Here is a 16,828-nt window from a genome sequence, read left to right on the forward strand (position 1 = left end):
CCCCCCCCCCTTGCCGCATTCTTAACTCTTAACTCCCACGTGCTTGACCGTTGTCTAACATGGACTAGGATCCGCCACGATCTCTGATGATGAGCGCGCCCAAGAGCGCCAGGAGAACAGTGGATCCACTTCCTCGACCGCTTATGACCCGGACAGCTACAGCAGCTCCATGATGACTCTTTTCGACGAAGTCATCCGACAGGACTCGATCGCCCAACTCAAGGAGACGACGCGGTACACGTCACCCGTGGTCCGGGCAATCTCCCCACCCCCGCTGTCCCCCAAGGGCAGCTATATGCCGTTTGCCCCCGAAGATTTGACCCGTGCGTTGAATGCCGTGCAAATCTGTGGTTAAACCGACTTCTGGCCAAGTCCAATCACTTTTCAATTCTTACGTCACGTGAGAATCCGACCACACGGCGCTTACTACTCGAACCCTTTCTCATTTTAATTTCCGACGACCCTGGTGTGCGCTTCCCTTCTTCCCGCCCTATTTCACCCGAGTAGTGTGACGGATGCTCATGATTCGAGACGACCCGATTTACGAGGACCACTTTTTATGCGGCTTCGACGCGAGGGGCAAATCTTAAATGCCCCCCAAAGCTGGGCCTCCACTGCCTTCACGCATGCAACGAGCGATGTTTTCAAAAGCGAACGGTTTTTCCGTGTATTGTCCTTTTGAGCGTATACCCGTTTCGAGGTTTGAATTTTCCCCCGGTTCCCGGGGTGAGTTTGTACTGTACGTACATGATTATTAGACGAATAGAATCACTGTACCAACAATGAGCCCTTGCTCTTGTTTATTTCCGCGGAGTAAGCCCAGCCAAGCAAACGTAAAGAACATACGTAAACGAACCGGCTTTTAGACTCTTCCCCTCACCGGAAAAGTCAAGCTTCCAGTAAAACCATGGATTGTCAATCATTCCCGCCAAGACAATAGACCGACAATCGTCTCGACCCAACGTCGATCCGCGTTACCCGGAATGTCAGTCACGCGATTGTCACTACCAATGAGATGAAGACCGTTATCGCATTATTGGCCTGGCTTTTGGGACGTCTGGCTTGATCGTCGCAGGGGTTGTGGAAATAGACTCGACGTCGTTGCAAGGTTAACTTTATGCTTCGTTGCAACTTTCGGCTGATATCGGATATCCGACTTGTCATGTTCAATTATGGAGTAGAAACTTTTCGGCTTGTTCGAAGGTTCCCTTTTTATCCTTTCCACATTTGTCGTGAAATGACGTACACCTCTTAAGCATATATTGGCAACAAGATCCATGGACTTGTGTTCTTGTGTTGTGCAACTTCCACCCGTTGCCGATACATAAATGTCGCCGCTTTTATGATGACAGCACGTGAACACCCACTGATCAATATTTGTTCACAACAGAAATCTAAGCCCTCAAAACCTATAGTGTAGTATTTAATAAGAGTATATTACAAACCAAAAGCTACATGACATCCTTACTACCTACTCACTCTATACTACTGACTGGCACTCAGTACTCACAACTACCACCAAAAGTGATCTCTATGTACAATTATTCGATTAGTATATATATCAACTAATGCATAGAGATACACAACGTATATCACTACCAGAGAGAGTTCCAACCCAACCAAAGTTTCTGACTAAACAGCTTGTAACTGTAGCCCTAAATTTAATTACGGTAATTTCTTTTCGTGTGAATTTATTGTCTACAGAGTAGAATTGCAGCAAGTTTGATACTCTTAAGAGATCATGATTTGTTGGTAGGGCCGGAAATATGGGTTCTCCCGGGGCCGCTAAACGGGCCCACAACGCTGAGCAAGTTAGAATAGCGAGCTTAGATAGTCAGCTAAGAATTCAAGCATGAATATGAAAGGCCTCCATTTCGCCCACTGAGATGATTCATGTCTCTACCATTTCTTAATAACAGTGCTAACAACAATTGTATAAATCATTTTAAACTATTTCTTATACATAACATGTAAACTAAGCCCTCAAACATATCCTGTAGTATTTCATAAGAGTATATACTTATAGACGTCGAGACGCCCGCCGCGCCATCGCCCGGAGTCCTGGACCGCTTACAGTGCCAGACACGCGCCGCTTCCGTTGGTTGTCAACACATCAACTTGATTAGTAGCAATGCACATTGCATAGTACAGGTCTATATCACTGGCCTGTCGTGTTACCGGCACGGGTAGGAAGACATGGTCTCCCCAGACATGCCTAGAGTATACTACAAAATCCACCAGCGGGCCCGGATGCCAGGTTTACCTGGACTTGGCCGAGTACTAGGGGTACAGGCCTAACGCAGACGGAGACCCGGACTGGGTGTTTGCTCTCGGTTTACAAACTTATTGAATTTGTAGTATCCATTTAAAGATAATGGCATTGGGTGGCAGGTGGCGTGCATTTCAGTCTTAGCTTGACTTTCTGTAACCTCGCGTCTTCTTTCTTTCTCCATGCTTATATAGCTTATAGAATGAAAAATATCCCCCCCCCCCCCCGGCCCCCCAACCACTACTACCCAAAAGATTCGATAAATCACGGTCCTACTTTAAGGTTAGATAATGCATAATCAATCAGTATGAAGTTGATAGTAGTGGAAGCCGGATATTCAAGAAAATGGCTGTGGTAGACCGGCAAACGCAAGTCGAGAAAGATCCGCGAACTCCCCTGAGATCCAGCAAGGGTCGTCAGTGGCAGTCATGGGGGTCTCCAGGCCTTGGAATATGTCGCCAGCATACACCTCCCACAGAGCAAGCCTTGGTGACAGAGAATTCGGAAATGGAAACAAGTCGCGGAAGCTGAAGATGTCATAGCCTTCGCTGAAGGAGACGTTTTCACGCGACTCATACATTGTTGTTGTCGTATTCCGGACTCGACCACTGTTGCGTGACGCGCGCAGTCTATTGATCGCGTTCAATACCACCGTTGCCCCGGGAATTCGTGCTTGCACCTGATCCAATGACGACACAAGCATGTCCAGCTCTTCCGAACAGTAGCTATCAGATTCCGGCAGTGAGCATTCAGCGGCGTTGTATAGAAGCTGTGGCATTGCAGCTACTGTTAGGAACCAGTTTTGTATACCAAGAAGATAATTGAGGTCATCCCGACAGTCAATCTCGTGGTATAAGCGGGCAATGCATGAAGAGGCGACCAGAGATACAATGTTCGGCACCGATGTAATGTCATGGTCGTTGAAGAGGTCACAGTACAATATAATGGTGGCAAGATACACGATATGTAATTCGAAAACATCCCGTCGGTATGTTCGCACACCGTTGCGGTCGAAAATGTGAATAGGGACCGGAAGATTGTGGATCCAATCTTTCAATGTACGGAGGATATCTGTATGCTGGTCATGGCAGCAAGAGTAAGTATGAAAGATCCGTGTCATATCACATCCGCATGCTAAATGACGCAAGGCACATATACCTGGGTTTGTATATCTTTAGGAGACCGCCATCGGAGGTCTAATATCCTACCCAGAATGCTTGCTATCTTGGCCAGCTGCATGAAAAGCAAGGGTTGGATGCCAGGACACTCGAAATCTTCTTCCACCAGGGGTCGAGCATCAAACTCATTTTCTTTGATGCACGTCGGCCTTCCAAATGCACCAGACAACAGTTTATCTTGTACCTTGATGTGATGAGTAGGAGCCCGTGGGATCCAGGGGGGATACGTACGAAAAGGCACCACGCAATCCTGCGTGCGATTCCCGGACTAGCAGAGGCAACACACATCTCTTCGCGGTGTAGGCCCATTTGTTGCAACAGTCGTATTGCTATCCCCAACCAATGCCATGCACAATCTACGGTCAATAACACCGGACCAGCGATGTTGCGGGTGGCCAAAAGACACAAAACCTTCAGAACGGTCATCGGGTCCTGCTCGTGGTTGGTGTGGATGAGGGTCTTGGCGTTGTAATAATATTTCTCGTTCTCTGACAGAATATCCGGTCCTTTAGGATATCGCAGCATAGTTCCCACCATACAAATTGCTTGCTGAAGAGCGAGCGACGCTCTGTCGGGAGATAGGTCGGCATGATCAATCACGGGAAACTGATGAAAAAGGTGTTGGAAGTAGGCGTCCATATATGCATTGAATAAAATTGTAGGTGGGGATGCCGTAGGGTCTATTATCGTCAGGATCTCCTGGTTCCGGCTATTGGAGAAGGCCATGATCCGCTGATAGTTTGGGGGAATGCTAGGAGTATTATGCATTATATATGTCATTGCACCAAGGTACTGTTTATGTAACGCTTCTAGTGCTGGAGCTGAAGCTGCAGCTGCAGCTACTTGGGCTCGTTGCTCGCGAGTGATGGATGTTTCTGGAGTCGTGGGCCTATCCAGCCCTTGAAGAGCTGCTCCATTGGGCCTAGGAGATCCCAGAGCTTGCTTTGCATATCTTTCCTTGACAGTCGCTCTTCGGTTGGCGCGAGGTCTTGGAAAATAATCAGCAATCCTGTAGCTATCTCATCACCTCATGACCCCCTTACTGGCAGGCTAATCCATGCTTATAACAATTGGAACAAGTGCCCTGTGATCGAGTCTGCAAATCACACTTTACCTTGCGTGCGTGACAGTGGCAGCATACGATCCTTGCCCGATCACGGACACCATGAAGTGGTTGACCTGATGTGGCCATGATGACCAGAACTATGATGTGATGTGAATAGTACAGGGTATTCGGAACTCTAGTGATTGATAATGAGTGCAACGGTCGCTAAATAATAAGGATGGAGCATAGTGGTCAGGCTGAAGCGTATTATCAATATTTGTAACCGAACTGAGGGGTGACTGATGCAATATCCACCCAATCCCCGTTCCCTGATGGCCAGATACAGGACATAGCAAAAAGGTTCAATATCGAACCAGAATGACGAATTACTTAAAGGCCCCTCGTATTGGTCGTTCCCGTTTCCCTCCATTTTAGTCGTTTTTATAGGTTTATGTCAATTTTGGCGTAGGCAGCAATTTGAACCATTGTGTACTCCGATTATCGCAGCACAGAACCCACCCTTCCATTTCTTTTACTATCCTCACTGCATACATATGGGTATTTAAAATGCCGTCTGTTGATTCTTCTTCCAATCCATCCGCTCATGCTGTTGGTTACGCCTGGGTCTAATTCGGCAGCTATGCATGGCTTCCTACGCGCGCGAAGTGTGGAATACTACCAAGCCACGCAATCATTGATCGGTATTAACCAATCAATTTACCACAGGTAATGCTTATACGACGACTATTCTGTGCGACCAGATAGTAGTTCTGGTGGCTTGCACGCGCAAGTGAACATGTCTTTTCCCCCGCAGGGTCGCCCCGCGTTCCAACGGAGGCTAGGCTCGACCGAGGTAAAATATCGAAGCTAAGTGAGGATCATCGTTGATCAGAGGTCCGGGAGCAGCTCAGCCACCACCGTTTCTGCTGTCGCACCGTCTGGGGTGTTACCAGGCGTACTGTTTATAGCATCCAGACTACTTGCTATGACAGCCGACGACAGCCGGACAGTACCGAGCGGGGTCACGCGAGTTCAGTTAACACTGGTCTCACCTCTTCTTCTTCTGAATGAGCGACCTCTTCACAGCGCCTTGATACACATGTTTCCTTCCGTTTCTTGGGTGGGGACTTGTAAAAAAAAAAAAAAAGAGACAGAAATAAATAGAATTAAAGCGAATAGAGCCAAGGAAAACTGCTTTTTGACGAATGTTACCGGCAACATGCAGAAGGCCTGAGTATCACAAATGGATGCATGCTGTCTATTTGACACGAAGATTGCCTGGCAGCCTCCCCTCCCCCCAAGTAATATTCACCAGATTAACTTTTACCTCTTCGGAGATTCTCAAGACAAGGTGCAACGAAAACATCACCTCGAATGATGCCGCGGGAAGTGTAGTAACTAACCAGCAGCCACAGAATCACAACCGTGACGGACAATATCTGACGTGCGTCAGTATTAATCATTGATGTCTGTGAGGTAAAAGGGTGCTTACCGTCCCAAGAACGGAAAAAAAGCGCGAAGGTAGCTCCTGGCCGATGTTACAGGTGGAAGTGGTAAAAACTCCCAGTGGGAAGGTCAAGGCCCACCATCCCATGTTGAAAGGGAATTTCCTCGTCTTGATCAGGGCTGCAACTGCAAAGGAGAGCCAAACGACTCCAAATGCCCATAGTAAGATTCCGATCAAAAATCCGACGCTATACAAGATTTCGCCAGTCGAGGCACTCAGGGTACCCGTCTTTGGAAAGATTGTCTGCGCACTTCTCCCCAGCCTTTGGATACTATAAAGTTTCATCAGAAGAGAAGATGAGTACAACTCAGTGTCGGGCCAAATTTACCCAAAACTGCCCTGTCCCAGGGGACCAAGGGGAAGAAACACGCTGACAAGCATTCCTTTTGGTGGAAGCTTGTGAAACATTAGCCGCTGCAAATAGATACAGATGACCATCATCGCGAGAGGAACACCGATTCCCCACAGTGTATAGCTGGCCAGGATGATACCAAGGGCAAGTTGTGCGTCGGGCAGAACATCTGCCACAATGGAACCCGACGCCGCCGCAACCACACACGAGACAATTGGCAAAAGCCATGCGGCAGTCATAGAGGACAGATCGAGCCCATTATTCCTCGTTATTCTGTGAATTGGCGTTAGCAGAGACGCAAATACAACAAGGGAGAGGGGACCAATACAGGAGAAACGGTATTCCGATAGCAATCAAGACCGATACGACAGCGTCGAAAATCCACACGCCACAAATAAAATAGGCTGCACCATCACCCCATTGCGATACACAGACAAAGCAAAACATATTAATGATGGTGGAAAGCGCCATTGGGAACGTACCTAGGAAGAGCGATTGAACTGGATGTGTGACCATCACCTCGAAAATTTCCGGGTACAAGATGTAGCGGAGGAGAGTAATAGTCAGAAAGACCGTGAAATATACCACATTCAAGATGAAAACGATGATGGAGATGTAGTAAAGCCACTGCCCATTGTAAGGCAGAGTGTTGAGGAGGATAGACACGATTCCTGTTCCCATATTAACAGAGAACCAGCTTGTGTCACAGTTAGTCGTTGATCCTCCAACATTGTCTGTTGCGACTCACGATGGCGTAAAGTTCCGGACAACCTTTCGCCAGCCGACATTGTGTTCCGGTCTCTCACCAGGTGCTGGGATTTCGGCCGGTGGCATCTCTTTCTGATCGGGACCCTGTTGGGGTTTCACGAACTACCGAGGCGACCTGTTGGAACATAGGAGGATAGACTATATTGGTCAATAGACCGCGATGGAGGCAAGGCGAGAGGCAGGAGGTAACGAGTTTAAAAGCCTGAGCAGAACTGGATCTAGGCTCATGGGCGTATTTGTCGAGGGCTATTCGACAATGTCGGCCGAAAAGAATCTACACGGAGATGTGAGGACAGAGTATGCCGGCAGTGGACGGCACACCCAGTCGCCGAAATCATATGTGCCGGTTCATTCCCACCGAACCAATGGGAACGATGTTGATCAAATACCTACCGCTAGGGCTTTCGGCCAGTGCGTTAAGCTGGATCAGTTTAAGTGCTTCAGCGGATGACAGGCTCGACACGCAGTCACTATGAATGACTGATGCAATAATTACATTGCTTCATTGCATACTTATATGCTATGAGCGAGGACCATATCAAGAGTCAAGCCGACTAAGGGGAGTAGGTATTTTGGCCATGCCCTAGATTAACTGCCTCTGTAGGGTGTCAATGCTATCTGGCATGAGCGTAACAATGGCATCAATAACTTCCCGGGCATTTTTGTCTTTCCTAAGATAATGATGGAAGCTCACAAGCTGCATATCAGTTAGTTTATTATCATTGCCCTATCTTACATTTAGAGCTGGCCCGTGGGACATGGGACATGGGACCGTCATTAATCACGTCTTTTGTATGGTAAGGCTTACAAAAGAATACTTCATCGTGAATGTGTTGTATGATTACTTCTGTTACCCGGTTGCTTTATCTCAGTTGCATGCTTACGGAGTATCCGCGGCCTGCCCGGAAGATTCCAGGCCTTCCTGCCAGGAAAGAATTAACACTCCAACCAAGGCCGTGAAGACTATATCTCTTACCAGAAATAACTGCGTATTTTAATCGTACTCTTAATGGGTGAAGTCCTGTATCTGCGACCTCATAAACATGCTTTGAACAAAAGACCTCCCAACATCGGGTTCAACGGGAGACCTCAACAAGGGAAATATTTGAAAATATAGTAATATTCATAAGACAGTTGACTTTTTCATCGGATCGTGAGAGACTCTAGCTTCATGGATATCATACATGACAACAGCTACCCGATGCCCTTCTCAGAATTGAGCGAAGGATTGAGTATATGACTTTCACGGCCGTCGTCCCCTGATACCAATTAGCAAAAGGTGCTGCCATTCCGACGAATGAGTCTGAGAAAAGCCAGGCATTTTTTTTTTTTTTGTTTCATAGCGTGTATTTAAATCCAGGTAGCTCTTCCAGAACGATAGCGCCAGTGGTTGCCTTCCTATTGAGAGCATGCATTCGTAGCATCAAAACTACTGAAATGACCATGGTGATAATACTTGCTCTAAATCACGACAACACGAGTTAATTTTCCAACGAAAGCATCGAGGAGACCACATCAGCACTTACACAATAGACGCGATAATTCCAGGCCGATACGTAGGCGCATCCTGAGAACGAAATACCAAAGAACCGACGATCCCGCCAATCCCACCACCCATGATGAGCAAGGCGTTGCAAAACGAGCGTTTCCATTTCCCGCGGATATTATTGGCCTGCCAGGCCAAGTTCGTTGGAACATTCGCGTTGCTACCAGAGGTGACAAGAATTGCCCCAAAGTATTGCACCCCTGGAGACGCAACCCAACCCAGAAGCGCCAGACCAACGGTAGACAGAAGACAATTCGATATAACGAGAGGTCCACGGATGTGGTATCTGTCGCCAGACCAGGCGGTAAAGTGCATCCAGGTACCGGCCACAACATATGGGGGAGTAGACAATGCTTGTGCCGCGGTCACCCCAAACTTTAGTTTGGATACAAGAATAATAGGTAAGAAAAATGCAATGGAATAAGAAACACAAGTCGACAATCTGTTAATCAGACAGTCAGCAGTGAACTGGTCAAGTATAATATAGAAGAGAAAAAAGCTTACAAAAACATCATAGGGTAAGTAAAGACTTTCCAGTCTTTCGCGGGACGTAAGAAGTCACAAATATCAAATTTGACGTGTTCAGCGGCATCTGCTCGGTCAGTATTTATGTGGCGGATGATGAATGCCTCCTCTTCCTCTGTCAAAAACATCCAGCATTTGTGAGAGCCCTTGGGATACTCAACCAGCAATAGCCAACCGATGATGGCAGCAACGAAATTGAGGACCCCTTCCATTAAAAAGATGTATCTCCAACCGGCAAGTCCACTCAGTCCACCCATCTGCATGAAGCCACACGCCAGAACTGGTCCGAGGGCAGCTATGAGACAGCTTATGAAATAGCTGATTGAGAATCGCTTATGCACATCGTATCGGGTATACCAAGCAGCTAGCAATGGAAGGAGTGATGCATACAGACTCGATTCAAAGGCCCCGAGTAAGGCTCGAATAATCATGAGATGCCACCATTCTTTGACGAAGGCCGCGCCCTTTTCCAGTTAGCGACGGAGGAGAAACGTGTCTGCTATCTTACCGCCATCAGTACACCCCAGCACAATGTGACACCACAAGAGAAGTGTCTAGGGCTGATATTTTGCGCAATGGCATTGACTGGTAGTTGCACCAGCACATAAGGTACGAAAAATATCAAAAGCACAAGGGACTGCCATACTATCAGTATACAGCCACTGAACGAATAAGACCAACTGTACATATTTCGAGCCGTTCTCCAGACCAAGGTCCTCCGACATTCTGTAGATTCATCCTCGGTTAGTCGATTATATGCTCTAAGGAAGAATATAAAAATTAAGGGTGTATACCCAGCAATGGAAGTTGAACCAAGATTAGTCCTATCCATAAGACACATGCCCATGAGAAGCCCCAGCCCAGTCACAAGGCGACGGTCGACCTTGTGAATGATCTTTCTCTGTTCTTCCTTTGTAAACCCTTCGACATCTCTGGAATCTGTTGAGGTCGCAGCTCCCTGCTTAGCCTGGGCGCTATGAATATCTTCGATGAATTCGTCAACATTCTTAGATTCTTTATCTTTAGTATGCATGTTCCTTGCGTAAAGTTAAACAGGGTTGGTATCCGTGTCTGTCAGCACCGACACCTAGTCGCTTTTGACTCTGCAGACTCGGAGTGCGTTTTGGCAGTGGGAGGCGATGGGAGTGACTTTCAGGTCCGCGTTCAATGGGCTTTATGGAATGCTACCAATCCAGAGGAAGCGGGCGGGGTAATTCCTCAGAAAATCTGGGGAAGCTGCCTGGAGGCTGTGGGTCCGTTGGAATAGTCTTGAAACTCTGTGTATACTGAATAGTAGAGTTAAGGATCCCCTAGGGGGCATAGGCTTTTCATAAATTTGCCGACTACCGAGAACAAACTTTCCCTTGAAGTGTCTCCTAAATCTCCACTATGCAAATTTGCTAATGGGAGGAGTTATTTGATGACATTTATTATGTGTTATATCTTGTTCTAAGTATTCTATGGCTATGATGAACCGTATTGCTGTATTAATTATCTTTACATCTGATTACCAGTATTTCTTTCTCAGTCAATGATCTATCCTGCAGGCTACGGGTCCTTTCTCTCTTACTATATCTCCTGATCTTTAACAGATCCCTACATTGTTCGCCCCTAATTGCTCCCAGATCACGACTCCATAGTTCCAATGAATTAAACTTAAAGAGAATATGTTACATCCCTGATCTTGATCGAGTAAAAGAGATACCCTCTGGATTTGGCTCACAACATCAGCCTGGGGACTAGCAACGTTCTGAATAAGTTTAAGAGTCTATTATTCCAAGTACTATAGCTGGTTCTCTATGTTTTGGCGCCATTCAGCGGGCTTTTCTTCCACGTGTCGGTACTACCTACTCTGGCAAGGGTTTAGAGCGGCTAGAGCTTTCTTCTTATAGCTGGACAAGGTTCTTGCGGGCGAGGAGCTCTTCGAGATTAGAGACGTGATATCTAACCCTCTATAGGTTAGCATCCCTTTGGTCTGGTGTCATCAGATGTTGTGAAAATTGGGTTGCTTCCTCAGCTATTAAGTAAGCGTCAACGATACGATCTAGGAGACACAGAAAGGATAGTAGTGTAAGATTGCAGCAAGTCAAGCTATTGTTTACTTGGAGGGTAAACCCATTTTGGCTCCACATCTTTAAGCTTTCGGGGGCATCTCAACCTTTCGGCGCACCTGAGCCGAGCTTGACCGAACGGCTGAGCTCGGCACCCAAACCCCGCAAAAATGGGGATGCATAGTAATCGCCATCCAGAGAGATAGTTGACCACCGCATCAACAGCCAGGGGCAATGTTAGAGTCTATGGATCAGGTTCGGCATCGGCCTCATGAAGTGACATCATTCGTGACTGGAGGAGGGAATGTAGCTGACCAATTAGTTCCCCTCGAAGATGAAACGGCGACATGTACAAAGCTCAACGTCACGTCGCGGGCCATATTATCTCTCCTGCACTCCCTGGTGAATGCTGCGACATACCCTCCACGATAGCTAGCTCATAACCACATCGTGACTCTGTATCTTATCATCTACAATCAGCATCTCCACTAACCATGTCATCCGACATCACACTGTACACCTGGTCCACTGCAAATGGCATCAAGGCCTCCATAACCCTGGAAGAGCTTGGTCTACCCTACAAGGTTGAACCGATTGATATTGGAACCGGTGTTCAGAAGGAGGAGTACGGTTGTCCTCGGCATCCGCATCTCAGAAGCCGTCCTGCTAACGAACGATCGAAATATAGGTGGTTCTTGGAGATTAACCCCAATGGCCGTATCCCGGCACTCATCGACCGTTCCCAGCGTGTTTTCGAGAGTGGCTCTATCATGCTGTATCTTGCCGAGAAGTATGACACGGAACGCAAGATCAGCTATGCACCGGGCACTCCCGAGTACGTTGAGCAGGTGTCCTGGCTAATGTTCCAGATAGGTGGCATTGGTCCCATGCAGGGTATGTTTGAAAAACGGCAGTAGGTTTCTCGGGGGCTTATGTGATTGTCATTACTCTAGGTCAGGCAAACCACTTCCGACTTGTTGCCCATGTCCGCTCCGACTATGCTATCAAGAGATTCATGGATGAGACCAAGCGTCTTTACTCGGTCCTGGAATCCCGGCTGAAGGAAAGCCCGTATCTTGCCGGCTCAAAGTATACAATTGCCGACATCGCCAGCTATACGTGGGTCCGCCGAGGTCCTGCGCTGCTGGAGATTGATCTCTCTGAGTTTCCGGCTGTCAAGAGGTGGGCCGATGAGATCGGCAAGCGGGCGGCGGTGCAGAAGGGCGCCGACGTACCTCATGTTGACCGTACGAACGAGCAAATGGGGCTCTTCCAAAGCGCCCGCGCTAAGATTGATGCCATGATCAACTCTGATACACATTGAGCGATAAGGATGTATTATTTCTTTGTCTTACTCTTTTTTTATATACGGCGGTGTGTCTGTTTCACTACCACAAATGAAACACAATCAGTTCATTATGACTCGCCTTGATTTGGTAGTGATCCAAGAACAACTGTAATGGTGTAAATGTTCGCCAAGGCAGAAAAGGCGAAGACAAACTGATTTGTGAAACGGGTGTCTAGCTAGGAATGCAATTATTTTACCTACAGGTAGAGTGTGCTACTCTCGTGGACCGAATGCATGGTATCAAAGTCGTGTATCGTCACCGGGACTGACAATCAGAACCTGTTCATAAAGCTAACAAAGGAAAAATCAAAATGGTATTGACACGTTTGATGTTTGAATGCATGCCATAGTCAAAATGAATTTCTACCCTAGCGTGCGTGGAAGCAGAGAGGGGGGTGAGGTCTATATCACATTAGGGTCATGTATGTACATGTCTTCGGGATGCCACTAGTTGTACTGACTTGTTGCTGTCTGGGACGTCTGAGTTCTTCTGACGCAAGCTTTCAAGAGCCGGCGGGATGAAAGGAATTACCATGCCGGAGATGAGGTAAGATATGGCAATAGCACGAGCCGTGCGACTATGGTGACGCGGTCGATGGGCGGAGAAATGCCGGACAGAAGGGTGGGCGAGCTGAGCAGTCATCATGATAGCCATGGTAGCTCGTGGTGGATAGTAGAGTGAGGCGAAGGTTCTCGTAGAGCTGTTTTAAGTGTAGCTCTGTCGCGTGAGGTAAATTATGATAGTCATATTTGACTTTGACAGAGGTGTGCAAGAACATACTCAAAGCTAAGGATTTATACAAAAAGTACACGCCCTTAGCATTGTGGGTGCCTCCCTTTGCATCCGTTACTATACTGCATCCACCCCCACAAAGTACGCACCCCGGATATCAGATACTAACGAAAGATCCGGCTATCGGCCCAAAGAACGACGTTGTTAGCCGACGGCCGCATCCCTTGGCGAAGGGAGAAGGCAGTCGATGGCAGTCATAGAATCACCGGCATGATGCCATCCGATCTACCCGCTGTGATGGCTAGTCGAAGCATTATTCAATATTCTTTGATCCGGGGACAGAGAAATCAATTATGTCTCATATTTCCAGCCTTCCAAGCTGGACCACGGAGACGAAATTGAATGCGCCGCCCCACAGGTTTTCCTTAATTTTTTTTCACATACGATCTGTAGCAGTTTAGCAGGAATGGCTCTAATATAGTATCGATAAGCTCTTCCCCGATTCCACTGAAACCCAGCTGATCCTGGTCATGCTGAGCGCCCCCCTTCCTATTAATTTTTCTATGATGGACACAATTTACTACGAAAGTCCATCAGCTCATCATGCTCTCACGCGACCTCATTGAGTCAATAGGTGGCCTGGTGATCTGGTTGGCCGTAAACCCCAAAGTGTGAGCAACTCGCGGATTGGGGGAGTCACTCGGGGTTCTGAAGCAAACACTGTGAGACGTTTGACTATTATAAGGGTCTGATATGATTCCTAGACTAAGTCTATATGGTGAAACGCCACTTTTTCAAATATACGTAGAGAGGCAGGCAAAACTCCCCTACTGCGGTTGTTAGACGGTCTGCGGCATCAGGTGGCAATGACAAAGGAAATATTACGAACGACCGTTTCGTTGTTTCTTCATCTCCAAGGTTCATTTTCTACATAATATCAAGCCTTTGAATATTACAACGGCTCAGGCTACGTATACACTACTTTGAATCATAGAAGTCAAGCACAATGGCATTCGGGCTCGATGAGAAAATCGTTCAGAAACGCAGCGTGATATGAAACAAAAATGACCGTCCACATACTCGGTGCAATGATTTACTAAAGTAGCCAACCACAGGCAATGTTTAACGATTGTGTTGATAGCGGATGACTGGCAGTGGTTGCTTTATTCTCCTTTCTCCAGGGCAGCTTTCTCGCGTGCTTCTTTCTCCAGCGCTTCCCGTCGTCCAGTGCTCGCTGGGTCATAAAACGGCACTTCTCCCAGGCTGACAGCGCGGTGGCCAGCCCGTGGACCAATTTCTTCATAGTCCCAGGTCGCTGCGTGATATGTGGATCGGTTATCCCAGATCGCTATCAAAGATGTCAGCTATAAGTCGCCTGCAACAACATCAGTACCGGGAGACATACCGAGGTCATTCGGGCTTTCCCACCGGTGGCGCACTTGCAGATCATGATTCTCCATGATCAAGTTCACAAACCAGTCAGTGAGATGCTTGCTCTCCTCGTCACTCAGTCCGTTAATTTTCTCCACATGGGTGCCGACAGCGAAGACACTCTTCCATCCTGTAACAGGGTTGGTGCGGATCAGCGGGTGCACCGCACGCAGTTCTTCTCCGACATTCTCAGGAGCACCACGCGGGCCCTTGAAAACCTCAAAGCCGCTATCCTTCGCAAATTGGTTGAATTGAGGCTGCGAAAACGTTACATCCAACCCTTCCAGGAATTTCTGGTAAGGTGGAGAGAGGCGGTCATATAACTCGTACCCGGAAGCCCACAGAGTGTCTGGCTATGTGCATGAGCCCTCTGGCATGACCAGAAAGAAGGAGGATCAATGCTTACCTCCGCCAGTCCGGGGGAGAACGGTCAACCGCAAGATTGTATAGTCGCTCGGAATGGGCTCGAAAGTAATGTCGCTGTGCCACTCTTTTCTGGCGGTCTGGTGGCGGATCACACGGGATTTGTATAGCTTTTTACCCTCCATGGAGTTGATCACGCTGATTTCATCATCCTTGACACTTATCTCCCGGCGTGAGTTGGCCACGGGGTGGATATGGAGTCCGGAAGTCTTCGGCTTTCCCGAGAGCTCACCAAGTCGCTGAGCTAGTTCCTTTTGCAAAGCGTCTGTGAGGCCATCCTGCTTGCGGAAGAAGACCACTCCTCGCTGGGAAACTAGAGCAAGGTTACTAGTCTAGAATTATCGTCCAGAGAAGAGGACTAACTGGTAATAGCAAGATCTCGGAGCAATGCATCAGAGTTCGGAGCACACAGAAAGTCCTTCAGGTTTGCGTTGGGGTATTCGCGTCCAATGACTGGAGTGACATCAAACGACTCAAAAGCATCCAGGGCACCGCTTAGTTTCATAGGTACTCGTCCAAGGCCTTTTCCCGAAGGGACTGCGGTCTCGGTGGAGATAGAGGGAGCCATAATGGTAGAGAAGGAATATACTCGTAGTTCAGAGAATTTAGAATCTTGAGAGTCAGTAGTAGCTCCCAAAGCAGAGCAAAAACGCTCAATTTATACCCCAGGTCCTCCGGCAGCTCTACCCCGTTGGTTCGGCTATATTGTCCTGGTCATGTTCGACCGTAACCCCGCTTAGATGAATACACCCATGTTGCATATTGCCTCTAGGGCACAATCCATTATGTCAATTGATGACGTGGGATAATAATTGTGCATGATCTATGAAATATGGCTGGGGTTCGCAATGCGCTACATGTAACATAGGCTCATAAGCATCGGCTGTCATTGCCGAAGTCACGTTCAACGGCATAACACGATACAGATGTTTGTATGGGATGTGTCAATCTAACCTATATGCACTACTAAATGCCTCTCCTTGCACTGTCCATGCCATTTATTAACCGAATCGGACCTCTTACGTTTGTACAAGTCCAAGGATACGATACAGCACAGGGGGAATCTGTTAGAAGTCTAGAATGCCATATGCCTGAATGGCAAGATTATGTACATTTTGGACGACATTGATAACTCTCAGATAGCTTAGTAGAATATCTTCTCTCAATATACCAAACAGAGGTGGTTCTTGCCCTGAACGTTCGTGAAATGAACCTTCTCCTTCTAAGACATAGAGCCCTGCCTCTCCTCCCATATCACAAGTCCAAGTAGATCTTGGTAACCCGGTAAATAAAAAGATTGTCGACCTGAATACCACCAGAACCTGATTATCTCATCAACAGGGGGAGCATCATCTACACTGGATTGGAAAGGGTACTCAGCCCTGAAGAACATAGCGCCTGCCGAGAGTTCAACAGAAGAGGGGTTTTGCCTACTATACACCAATAGCAGCCTAAGATGATAAGACGATACTCTCGGTAGGTTGAAAGCTAACACGGTTCACACAGTTGCCGGAAGACCACTGGATCGTCGCCATACGATCAGGCGCTAAGGGGTTCGGTACAAGGACTAAGTTGATGAAATCTGGACATATCTGCCTGTCCATATCCAGCCCCGACATCCGACACATACCGAGAGAGAGCATATCGTGAAA

The 16,828-nt window shown here is 47.6% G+C and overlaps 7 protein-coding genes across 7 annotated transcripts; 2 read left to right on the forward strand and 5 right to left on the reverse strand.

The window, feature by feature from the left end:
• Positions 1 to 70: 70 nt before the first annotated feature.
• On the forward strand, positions 71 to 355 carry BDV27DRAFT_162816 (uncharacterized protein; the record flags this gene model as incomplete). The annotated part of the gene is made up of 1 exon (XM_032073452.1): positions 71 to 355. A coding segment is annotated over one exon (285 nt), but the record flags the coding sequence as incomplete, so codon positions are not given.
• Positions 356 to 2,551: 2,196 nt separating this feature from the next.
• On the reverse strand, positions 2,552 to 4,399 carry BDV27DRAFT_136453 (fungal specific transcription factor domain-containing protein). Its single transcript, XM_032068769.1, has 3 exons — positions 3,679 to 4,399; positions 3,428 to 3,631; positions 2,552 to 3,347 (listed from the first exon to the last, which is right to left on the reverse strand). The coding sequence occupies exons 1-3, from the start codon at positions 4,225 to 4,227 to the stop codon at positions 2,607 to 2,609; spliced, it is 1,494 nt and encodes a 497-aa protein (XP_031922309.1). The 5' UTR covers positions 4,228 to 4,399; the 3' UTR covers positions 2,552 to 2,606.
• Positions 4,400 to 5,662: 1,263 nt separating this feature from the next.
• Positions 5,663 to 7,155, reverse strand: BDV27DRAFT_56436 (TDT family transporter). Its single transcript, XM_032076952.1, has 4 exons — positions 6,680 to 7,155; positions 6,328 to 6,624; positions 5,985 to 6,270; positions 5,663 to 5,931 (listed from the first exon to the last, which is right to left on the reverse strand). The coding sequence occupies exons 1-4, from the start codon at positions 7,030 to 7,032 to the stop codon at positions 5,809 to 5,811; spliced, it is 1,059 nt and encodes a 352-aa protein (XP_031922310.1). The 5' UTR covers positions 7,033 to 7,155; the 3' UTR covers positions 5,663 to 5,808.
• A 1,301-nt stretch (positions 7,156 to 8,456) lies between these two features.
• On the reverse strand, positions 8,457 to 10,223 carry BDV27DRAFT_149745 (major facilitator superfamily domain-containing protein; the record flags this gene model as incomplete). Its single annotated transcript, XM_032071112.1, has 6 exons — positions 8,457 to 8,580; positions 8,646 to 9,107; positions 9,170 to 9,654; positions 9,699 to 9,827; positions 9,877 to 9,916; positions 9,985 to 10,223. 6 exons carry the CDS (start codon positions 10,221 to 10,223, stop codon positions 8,457 to 8,459), a joined length of 1,479 nt encoding a protein of 492 aa, XP_031922311.1.
• Positions 10,224 to 11,735: 1,512 nt separating this feature from the next.
• BDV27DRAFT_162820 (glutathione S-transferase family protein) lies at positions 11,736 to 12,565 on the forward strand (the record flags this gene model as incomplete). The annotated part of the gene is made up of 3 exons (XM_032073453.1): positions 11,736 to 11,866; positions 11,930 to 12,135; positions 12,195 to 12,565. 3 exons carry the CDS (start codon positions 11,736 to 11,738, stop codon positions 12,563 to 12,565), a joined length of 708 nt encoding a protein of 235 aa, XP_031922312.1.
• Positions 12,566 to 12,957: 392 nt separating this feature from the next.
• On the reverse strand, positions 12,958 to 13,244 carry BDV27DRAFT_162821 (uncharacterized protein; the record flags this gene model as incomplete). Its single annotated transcript, XM_032073454.1, has 2 exons — positions 12,958 to 12,991; positions 13,051 to 13,244. The coding sequence occupies 2 exons, from the start codon at positions 13,242 to 13,244 to the stop codon at positions 12,958 to 12,960; spliced, it is 228 nt and encodes a 75-aa protein (XP_031922313.1).
• A 1,241-nt stretch (positions 13,245 to 14,485) lies between these two features.
• Positions 14,486 to 15,744, reverse strand: BDV27DRAFT_162822 (TauD/TfdA dioxygenase family protein; the record flags this gene model as incomplete). Its single annotated transcript, XM_032073455.1, has 4 exons — positions 14,486 to 14,670; positions 14,728 to 15,102; positions 15,160 to 15,489; positions 15,540 to 15,744. 4 exons carry the CDS (start codon positions 15,742 to 15,744, stop codon positions 14,486 to 14,488), a joined length of 1,095 nt encoding a protein of 364 aa, XP_031922314.1.
• Positions 15,745 to 16,828: the final 1,084 nt, after the last annotated feature.

This window comes from Aspergillus caelatus, assembly GCF_009193585.1.
Source record: "Aspergillus caelatus strain CBS 763.97 unplaced genomic scaffold BDV27scaffold_276, whole genome shotgun sequence".
Taxonomy (NCBI): domain Eukaryota; kingdom Fungi; phylum Ascomycota; class Eurotiomycetes; order Eurotiales; family Aspergillaceae; genus Aspergillus; species Aspergillus caelatus.

Coding starts and splice junctions, on each gene's coding strand:
- BDV27DRAFT_136453 (XM_032068769.1), bottom strand. CDS start 4,227: ATGACATATATAATGCATAATACTCCTAGCATTCCCCCAAACTATCAG. Junction 3,632..3,678: donor GGATTGCGTGGTGCCTTTTC/GTACGTATCCCC, acceptor CATCACATCAAG/GTACAAGATAAACTGTTGTC. Junction 3,348..3,427: donor CTAAAGATATACAAACCCAG/GTATATGTGCCT, acceptor TGCCATGACCAG/CATACAGATATCCTCCGTAC.
- BDV27DRAFT_56436 (XM_032076952.1), bottom strand. CDS start 7,032: ATGGGAACAGGAATCGTGTCTATCCTCCTCAACACTCTGCCTTACAAT. Junction 6,271..6,327: donor CTGGGACAGGGCAGTTTTGG/GTAAATTTGGCC, acceptor GAAACTTTATAG/TATCCAAAGGCTGGGGAGAA. Junction 5,932..5,984: donor TTTTTTCCGTTCTTGGGACG/GTAAGCACCCTT, acceptor GACGCACGTCAG/ATATTGTCCGTCACGGTTGT.